A 10,728-nucleotide genomic window follows, 5' to 3' on the forward strand; every position below is an offset into this window, starting at 1 on the left:
GACCCCTCTCTGAACACCCGCATCAGGACGTATAGTTACGTGCTGATTCGGGAAGGGGTTAACAAAGACTGCACTTGTTTTTCAGCTTAAAGAAGAACCTTTTCTTATAGGATATACAGTGGACACAACTACTGTATGTGACAGGCCTTCCACATTTATCAAAGGCCAAACTTGTAGTTCAATTTAAATAAGAACCCTGTTTGTTTTTTTTTAGATTCAGTGGTCCAAACTTTGTCACTGGCCTCTGACCCTTTTTAATTAGCCCAGCTGTGGTTATTTTTATGCAGCATAGACTCCTTCTCTTTGGAGCACACTTAAGAAGACTTTTCTCCCTTCAGCTGTCTCACTGATGATCTCGCAGTGAATAGCTCCTCAGCACAGATGATATAATTTTTTTTAGTGAACTTTTCTAGGACTTTCTATCTCTGTCATAGGGTCCATTTATACAGAAAGATTATCTGACAGATTATCTGACAAAGATCTGAAGCCAAAGCCAGGAATGGACTTGAAAAGAGGAGAAATCTCAGGCTTTCCTTTATGACCTGATCTCTGTTTATAGTCTGTTTCTGGCTTTGGCTTTAAATCTTTGGCAGATAATCTGACAGATAATCTTTCTGTGTAAATGGACCCTAAGTCAGCAACCTTTACCTAGTGTGAACAGACCTGTGAATCTGTGCTCGTTTTCACGCCCTCCTCCTGTCTCTTCTGATAGCCAATAGTTCCTCGGCACAGATGACCCCAATGTTGTGCGTGACTGGTGTTATTACACATTATACACCAAGGTCACATGTTCCGCCTGTTCCATCCTACAAGCTTGTTTCAACAAACTTTATTGAATAGACACACAAACAGACACTTTACTGTTCAGTTGTCCATTTGTTACTCAAACATGTGGATTCGGGCATGAACTTGTGCAGTTTGAGTTAGCTCATCCTTAAGTCCTTCACACCATGCCCTGCTATAAATTAAGTCCCAAAGAACATGCTCTGTTGCATCAGCAACAAAATTTAACATTTTTTAAATAAAAGTCAACAGTTTAAAGAAAATTAGTGGTAGTCTGTTTATCTTGAAAATTTTATTGAATTGCAGTCAAAATGTCAATGTTTTATTAGTCTAACTAATTAAGACGTCTGAAGGAACCAATTCTGGGACTTGAGGCTCCCCAGTCAGTGTATCTTCTGTACTCTCCAGGTCTCAGGTAATACTGACGTCCTCTATAATTGGGTTCTTCATAGAACATCCAATATCCATCATGTACTTGGCAAGAATAGATATCATTGTGGTGGAATCTCTCATACACATTAGGACAGTCTTCATGGAAATCCATCATCTGGCCTTTGAAATCTTCTTTCTCATAGCTCCTGATTCTGAATGATCCCTGGTGCTGTTTAAAGAAACAATATGTTACCAGATATACGAATAAAGAATCTAATAATAATAAAAAAAATTAAATGTGTGCAACTAAGAGTAGGGTTCTTTAGAAAATACCAGACTTGTCTCCCTCTTAATACCCCTTACATCAGCAACACCAACAAATACGTTCCTGATGCCCATACTCCATGCAACAGGAACGTGTATGTATGTTCCTGACTGTGAGAGGGGTTTGATATGTGCAGGACTGCTGCAGTGAGAATGGTCCCACACACATCAGTGTTCCGGGAACACAGCATAATGACAATTAGGTGCGATCCCCCAGCTGCCTGTCAATAACCCCTTAAACGCATAGCATGGCATGGCATAGCATAGATCAGTATAAGAAATCTAATGATTGCATGTTTAAAAGTGAAAAAAAAGTGTTTAAAAAAAGTGTACTTAAAAAAAGTTAAAAGTATTTTAAAAAAAAAACTTATAAACCACACCCTAGTAAAAGTTCAAAATACCTCTTTGCCCATTATAAAAAAAAATGTAAAAAAATAAATTAATAAACATTATATATCGTAGTGTGCAGAATCGTCCAATCTATTAAAATATAACATTATTGTTCCCGCAAGGTAAACCGGGTAAACGGAAAAAACAAAAAACAGGATTGCTGATTTTTTTAAATTATATATCAGAATTTTTTTTTTATAAAGAGGGATCAAAATTTTTCTGTTACACCAATAAGATATTAATAAAAACTAGAGATCATGGCGCATAAAAATGACTTCCCAACCAGCCCTGTAGGTGAAAAATTTAAACGCTATGGCTCTTAGAAGGCGGGAAGGAACATTTCATGAAATTTACCTGGACATCCGTGCATCAATGGTCTCGGTCTTGAAGGAGTTAAACAATAAACCATAAGAAAGAACTTTCCAAGAAGATTTGCAGTGCATTAAGTGACCATACATTATACATTCTCATTTACTCTGGACGAGAGATGGGCGAATCTACAGTATTAGTGAAGTAAAGTGCTTCACTCAGCCATCGGCTTGTCAGCCAGCTGCCTTTAAACTCTTCTCCTGGTGGCTGAAAAAGCTGGATCCAGTCCTGGGAGTAGTTTCCCAGAACTGAATCCAACTTTTCCAGGCACCCGGAGCGGAGTTCAAAGGCAGCCGGCAGACAAGCCTATGCACAGCATAATAACGCGTTTCGATGCACTAATACTGTAGATTCTCTCATTTCTATTCTGGACCTTAGGTAGGCCATGCGGAGTATGGTTGTTACTGTCACTTGAAATGGTGCACCAGTGTAATGGTTACAGTATAAAAAGGGCCCATAACTAGTTGTCTTCTCTCAAATTTAAAGTCTCTTTAGGTCCGAAGTCAAGTTCCTCCATAAGAACACTGATGACCTTACTCCCACTTCTCTGTGCAATGAAGAATCTGGGGCAGCTAAGCTCTACAGCGAGCTATTCACAGAGTTGCACCAGCCACGTGTATAATGGCTGGTGCCTTCAGGGTTTTCTGTGATGGCTAAGTTGCTACTCATTTCTAAAATTACCTTCACCAACCCATCACATACTTGAACAATTGAACACCAATGACACTAGCCCAGTGAGTTGTCCCTTTAACATAGTCAAAGTCCACTTATGCTAATTGCAGGAGAATGATAATCACAGATACTGAGGGGGGAATTTTTTAAGACCAGCATATCCATATGCTGGTGCAGCATATCCATATGCTGGTGCAGAAATCTACAACTGCTCTGGAGCAGCCATAGATTCTTGCCATTATTTACACTATGTAGTTTGCAGAAAAATCAGCGCCTTTTACCTGACCACTTGCCTGACGGGTGGGCAGGGGAGGGTGGCAAAGCGGCGAGGAGTCCTCCTCCTGCACCTGATTTATCATGAAAAAAAATCTGTGCCTTTTCCCTGGTGAACCCTCCCTAATTCTATATCTGTAAATAGCTCACAGTGGTCCTTCTGAGGTCATCTGTCTCAAAGACCCATACAAGATTGTCGGCAGAAAAAGACTATCTGATCCGTTTACTCTGTTCTTATATTATTTCCTTTCTTATTATCTTGGGATAGATTTATTATACCAAGCATGCCTGAATTAAAATAATTTTAGATATTTTCTCACATTGCTTCTGATCTTTCTTCCAGCTAACCTCAGATTGTGTTTTCTTATTCTTGTGTTCAGTTTCTTATCATGAGGTCCCTCAAATTTAGCCTTTTGACATGTTTTAAGGCTTCAGTCATGTCCCCCTTTTCTTTCAGGAGCCAGAACAGACCCTTGTGCCTTTCTCTTTGCTAATGGCTATTTGCAGAGTTATAAAATTGTATTTTTCCTTGAAAGCTGAAGTGCCACAGAACTGATGCTATGGCACAGCATGCATGCCTTGTCCCCCACATCTCCCTGCCTTGGATAATTGGTGTATAGAGCTGGAAGCTCAGGCCTGTATCTCAATCAGTAAAGACAGGGAGGGAAGATAATTGAATGCTCAGCCTCACTTCTGTGGCACTTCAGCTTCCAGGAAAAATTCTATTTTTTAACTCTGCAAATGGCCATCAGCAAAGGCAAATGCATTATTTATTTTATCTCCCTTTGACCTATCTGCCTGCTTCTGTTGCTCTGTACCTGGTATGGACCTTACAGATACCATTAAAGGGGTATTCCCCCCAAGAGCTAAAAAAAAAAAATTGCTCCAAAACCTAGCTGGTCTTACTCACCAAGTCCCCCTGAGTATTTTGAGCCATCGCCTGTCTATCTAGCTGCTGCCGCTATATAGTTACAATTTTTTTTTTTTTTTTAAAGCCAATCTATATCCAACATGGCGCTTGCCAGAAAACTACATCTCCTATCATGCAATGCTTGTGCCTGATTGGTCCATGATGTAGCACAGCTGATATCCACAAGATATAATACAGTTGAGGTGAGGTAGTGACATAGTAAAGTTGAGGCAGCGACATAGCAGAGTTGAGGCAGCGACATAGCAGAGTTGAGGCAGTGACATAGCAGAGTTGAGGCAACAGCATTGCAGAGTTGGGCAGAAGCATAGCAGAGTTGAAGTAGTGACACAGTAGAGTTGGGTTGAGGCAGCGACATAGCAGAGTTGAGGCAACGACATAGCAGAGTTGAGGCAGCGGCATAGCAGAGTTGAGGCTGTGACATAGCATGGGGGGTTTCTGCAGGTGAGCCGGGGGGGGGGTGTTGTTTGCCGCAGATGAGCGGGTGGACAGGGGGTTGCAATGGGTAAGCATGGGGGGGCAGGTGAGCAAAGAGGGGCACGGGGGCCACGGGTGAGCACAGGGGGCCACAGGTGAGCTCAGGGGCAAGGGGCACAGAGTGTTAGGAGGGAGACAGTGATCAACAACAGCTGTCACTGTCTCAGTGTCCTCCTTCACTTCAGTGGGCAGGGTAAGAATCGCTAACCCAGCCTATTGAAGAGACGGAGGACACGTGATCCTGACACATAGGGTGGGGGCCTAAAGCAGAGAGCGGTGTCGGAGTGGGCTGAGTTTTGATAATTCTGTGTGTTTAGTGGAGGTGAATGCATCTAGATACCAGCAAAACTGTGCAGAATCCATAATAAATTACTATTGGATAGATGGAAAGCTATGGGTGGGCAACATATTAATGCAGAAATCGTTTTGGGGGGAATACCTCTTTAAATAAGGGCCCTCTGATATATATTCTTTAACCTACCACAAATCCACTGAACTATCCAGGGTTGAAGTCAAATTTAGGTTCTCCAAACCATATTATCCCTAATGATTAATAATATATTAAAGGCAAAAAATTGTCAAGAGACTAACCTGAGGGCTTATACGACCAGACCTAATGGAGTCATTGTAACCCATCCACTGCTGGAAGTCAGGATACTCTCCTCTGTGGAGATAATACTGGTGTCCTCTGTAGTTGGGATGTTCATACAAGATCCAGTTTCCACTTTCTACACGAATAGAGTTACAACGTCTGAAGTATGAAGACAAGTCTGGGCATTCAGAGTTACACTCATAAGAGCGACCCTGGAAATTCTTGTCCTCATAAAAGATAATCTGTAAAATAAAAATGTAAATATAAACAATATTTCAAATAAAAGTAATCAGAATCAAATTGATATGTCTTGAAGCACAAACATTAAAGCAAACACTGACATCAATTTGATACTTAAGCCCTATCAGTATTTACTGCAATAGTTTACATTAAAATTCTGTACGATTGTGTAAAAAACTTTGCCGTAGATTTTAACCCTTTAAGGATGGAGCCAGTTTTCATTTTTGTGCTTTCGTTTTTTCCTCTTCGCGTTTAAAAGGCCACATGAGTCCTTATTTTTTGCGACACCAATTATACTGTGCAAATACAGACTTAATTTTTCTATAAAATATGCTGTGAAACCAGAAAAAAATATATGTTCAGTGAAATTAGAAAAAAAGGTACAATTCCTTTTATTTTGAGGGATTTGGTGTTTATGCCGTTAACCCTATGGTAAAGCTGACATGTTATCTATGTTCCTCAAGTCAGTTCGATTACAACAATATGTAACCTGCATAACTTTTAAATTATTTGATGGCTTTTATAAAATTAAAACCTTTAAAAAAAAAAGTGTTTAAAATGCTCTATTCCCATCCTTATAACACTTTTATTGTTTGGTCTATGGGGCTGTGTGAGGTGTCATTTTTTGCGTCACAGTTTGTTCTTTCTTTCAGTACCTTGTTTGCATATATGCAACTTTTTGATCACTTTTTATTAATTTTTTTCTGGATTTGATGTAAACTAAAATGCACAATTTTGCACTTTGGCGGGTTTTTGCGCCTACGCCGTTTACTGTGAGAGATCAGAAATGTGATAATTTAATACTAAATATGATACTAAATATGTTTATTTTTTAATTGCTTTTCTTATTTTTATTTATAAAATGGGAAAAAGGGGGTGATTTAAACTTTTATTAGAGGAGGGGATTTTTTTTATTTTTTTTTTCATATACATTAATTAGAAGCCCCCTGGGGGACTTATATATACACAGCACTGATCTCCCATTGAGCAATGATCCATCAGATCCTCGCTCTATTATACTGGTCTGCAGCAGACCAGATGCACTGATTGCCGAGTCGGGATTAGCATCATTCTGACGCTGAGCCCGGCCGACTCAGTACAAGGAATCTCCCCCCTGTGATGCGGGGGTGGGGTGGGGGGAATCCCCACAGTAGACACCAGGGAGAGGGGCACAGCTGCATTTACATAGTTAATTACCTGTAGTCCCCAGCTGCACATAGCAAATGGGAACCCTCTCACGCTGGGAGTCCTCTCTGCTTACCCTTAACGGGCGCATGACAGGTGTAAGGATGAGTGAAGCAAACCCTGTGAAGCTTGATTCGCAGCTAATTTTACAAATAAATTATTACTCTATTTAGAGTAAAAAAGTGGAACCCACTACTTGAATCAATTAGGCAGTTAGAACGCTTGGCTTGACTTCTGCTTGCTAGGTAGGTAAGTAGCTTGTACAGGTAGGAACTTATAAGTCCCTACCTGAGTCCCGCAAATTACAGATGCTACAAAGCGTGAAGCTGTGAATCAGCATTAGGGAATCCTGGCATTGTGCACCAATATGCCTGGAGATTCGATGCTGTTCAAATCTTTCTGCTACTGTACTGACACAGCTGACACAGCCTAAACTGTGAATGACTGACTAATGAAGTCTAAAATTGAAATTTTTAGACTTTCAACTATTTTAGCAGTGGTAAAAGCTTTTACTTAATTTTTTTTAAGGATTAAAATTTATTTTGGTGCACTTTGACTGGGAGGCTGTACTTTCTCTGTAAACTTGTAAAAAGACTATGTGGTTCTATAGTCCTCTCTGCATTTTTCTTCTCCACAGTCTATGTTAGCTGCCCTTCAAGGATTCTCTACTGCCTTTCTACAATCTGAGATGGTAAGTAAACCCCTCTCCCTTTCTGTCTGTAAGATAAGCACAAAGTCCATCTGACGGATTTATATTATCTTTCTCCAATTGGGTAGGAAATCTTTAATAAAAACTATTTAGAAAATTTCTTAAAATGCGTTCAGAAAACTATTTAAAAAAAAATCGAAGGGTCCCATGGCCATGTTTTTGCTATTAGTGATGCATATAGCTTAATAGAGTATATTTACGTTAAGTGGACACATTTATCAGAAATAAACATGAGAAGCATTTAGAATATATGAATATATAAAAATGCCCAAACACAAGACGAGTAGCCTAATAATGTACTGTAAAGAAGAAATGTGTAACATCCTTCTGTTTCACTTTAAACACTAAGTACTAAATAATTTCTTACCTTTCCCATTTTGCTTTAGGTGATAGCTGATCTTGTTCAATCTTCACTGGAAAATGACACAGGCCTTTATATACCTCTTCTATTGTATAGAGAACTTGCTGACCTTTTGCCAACTAATTGAAATCACTAGCTGTGTGACCCTAACTGAAGTTTTGTTCGTTGGGTCTATTGTAGAATATATGCTTACTCTTTTACCTTAGAAGTTTCCCATAGCCTAGTCCTGTATATGGAAAACTACAAATAAGAAAGCTATGCTAAGCAATATATTTTTGCAAATTGCACATATGGTCTCAATATGTTCCCAATAGTTGTACACTTCCACTGTATTATTTAGTATAGGCAAATAAAAAAAATTGAGATGATGTATTGTAGGGTACACACAGTAGAGATGTGTATACTTTTGTACAATATAAAGACTTCTATTTAAGTGAAATTAATTACAGAATATTCAGGGTTGTAGCTGAATGTGAACTGCACGCACTTAAGTTTCTGTATGAAAGATGATGACAACAGTAGATTAGCAATGATCCATTATCCTTACAAAAATACAGCTCATCAGGCAACATATTTATTTTGCTGAATGGATGCTAAATATTACTGGGTATTGAACTACAGCTGACTCAAGGATATTATGGGCTAGCCTATAGATTGCAGGACAATAACATAGAGCAAATTATTTATTCAATACCAGATTTGATCTGATTTGATACCAGTTAATGAGATGACCTTTTCTTATTAGCCTCTGCAAGAGTAATATTTTGGGGAAGATAATTTAGATCCATAGTGAGTATTAGGGGTGATCTTCATTAGTGATGAGCGAACAGTAAAATGTTCGAGTTCGAGTCGAACCTCGAACAGTAGTGGTATTCGGTTCGAAGTTCGACTCTAAATCGAGCCCCATTAAAGTCAACAGGGAGATGTTCGGGTTAATTTTGACACCTACAGTATATGTAGTAGGAGAAACTGTAATTATCATCCAGAAGAGTAAACTGGAAACATGGAACAACTTATAGCCTGAAATTTGGCTTTAAAAATGAAAGAGATGGGCGAATAGTGAAATATTCGTAAATAGTAAATAGCTCCAGATATTCGTATGAATGTCGAATCCCATTATAATTTATTGGAGAAAAATACTTGGGGACTCCTCTGTATGAAACATCGATACTGTCAGGATCCGGGTCACGCGCTTGGCTCCTGGCTCTGCCGGAGCGCGCGGCCAGACTCGGAGCAGAGCCTGGTGACGTGCGGGGCCGGTTGCTGGGGGCGCGCCGCCGGCTTCCCTAGCAGCCGGCCCACTGTTATTATGCTACGACTGTTATTATGCCAAAGGCATCCTTAGTGCAGGGCTGGTTGCTAGGGGCGCGTCGGTGGCATCCCTGGCAGTCAGCCTGCTGGTTACGCCCACACTGGTAGCCGCGGCTGGGCTCATTCTCCCCCAGCTGAGCGGCGTTAGGATATGTGACTGACGGCTAATTGCCCCAGTCAAAACATCTCTCTGTGTTAGCCTGAAGTCTTAGCTCCAATTGTGTTTAGGGGGCTGGGACTCCAGGCTGTATAAGTTCCTTCCCCTGTGTCTCAGTCCTTGCCTGCGATAGAGCCTAGTACCCCTAGTGTTTTCTTGACCTCGCAATCTTTCCTGACCTTGCTATTCCCGTTACCCGACCTTCTGGCTTGTATTTCTGACTACCCTTTGGACTCGTGTTTGTACCTCGCCGCTCGACTGTTACTGACCCGGAATTCTGACCTCTCTCTTATTGTGTGTGTCTGTCTTGTTTTGTTTCGTGTTGCACCTTAGAAAGTACAGGGACTGCCGTCCAGTTGTCCGTTTGCCATCTAGGGCATCTGGGGCAAATAGGTAGGACCAGTGGGGCGGGTGTCAGCTTCAGGGCTCACCTGTCCTTGTGCCTTCCTGTCCTTTCCTGACATTATCGCAGGCCTTAACCGACGTCACTCCCGGCGGATCAGCATGAGTACCGATACTTCGGTCGCTGACCGTCTTGATGAGTTGACTACTCAGCTCAAAGGTGTTGCTGGATTAGTAGCCCAATTGTCTAATCGTGTGGACAATCTGTCTCAGGCAATCTGAGTCAGCACCAGTCCAGGTAGTTAAGCATAAAACTAAAATGATACTGCCCGATAGGTTTAATGGAAGTGCTGACAAGTTCTGTACCTTTCGGGAGTCTTGTTATTTGTATTTTCGTTTTAACCCTTTTATTTCAGATGCTGAAAGGGTTGCTCTAATTGTCTCCCTCCTTCAAGGTCCCCCTCAGGACTGGGCTTTAGCCCTTTCCCCTGAGGCTCCAGAGTGGAATTCGGTGGAAACATTCTTTTCCTCCCTGGATCAAATATACGATGACCCAAACCGTGTCGCAGTAGCGGAATCCCACCTATTGTCCATTCAGCAGGGCCGTCGCACCGCGGAAGAGTATTGCTCGGAGTTCCGCCAATGGTGCACCCTGACTGGATGGCAGGATTTCCCCCTGAAGACCCTGTTCCGACAGGGCCTCACGGATTCCATCAAGGATGCCATGGTCAGTCATCCCACTCCTGATTCCCTCAGCGCATATATGACATTGGCTATTAGTATTGACCGGAGACTCAGGGAAAGAAAGCGAGAAAAAATGGGGGTGACCACAGTGCAGTCGAGGATCAGTCAGCTTCCTAAACTGTTCCCCAAGGTGACAGAGTCGCTTCCCTCTCCTACGACTTCCGACGAACCCATGATCCTGGGAAGTGTTTCCGCCCGAAGAAAATTCCGTATGGAGCATTCTCTCTGTCTTTACTGTGGAAAGTCGGGGCACTACCTGAAAGACTGTCCCACCAAGCCTTCTCGGAAGCCGGAAAACTTCAGTGCCTGAGTGATAATCCGGAGGGTCACTCAGGCACACAGGTACCTCCTAGACAGTTTGATAATTTTTGTTTACCGGTAACGCTGGTGTCCAACAATGTTGTAATTTCATGTACTGCCATGGTTTATTCAGGTGCCGCCCTAAATTTCGTCCGTACCTCGGTAACAGAGTCATTGGGTTTAACATTGATGCCTCTCA

At 41.4% G+C, this 10,728-nt stretch overlaps 1 protein-coding gene across 1 annotated transcript; it reads right to left on the reverse strand.

Annotated features, from left to right (window-relative positions):
* Positions 1-1,117: 1,117 nt before the first annotated feature.
* LOC138802130 (gamma-crystallin-3-like) lies at positions 1,118-7,690 on the reverse strand. The gene is made up of 4 exons (XM_069985285.1): positions 7,682-7,690; positions 5,180-5,422; positions 4,748-4,750; positions 1,118-1,378 (listed from the first exon to the last, which is right to left on the reverse strand). The coding sequence occupies exons 1-4, from the start codon at positions 7,688-7,690 to the stop codon at positions 1,118-1,120; spliced, it is 516 nt and encodes a 171-aa protein (XP_069841386.1).
* Positions 7,691-10,728: the final 3,038 nt, after the last annotated feature.

This window comes from Dendropsophus ebraccatus, chromosome 9, assembly GCF_027789765.1.
Source record: "Dendropsophus ebraccatus isolate aDenEbr1 chromosome 9, aDenEbr1.pat, whole genome shotgun sequence".
Taxonomy (NCBI): domain Eukaryota; kingdom Metazoa; phylum Chordata; class Amphibia; order Anura; family Hylidae; genus Dendropsophus; species Dendropsophus ebraccatus.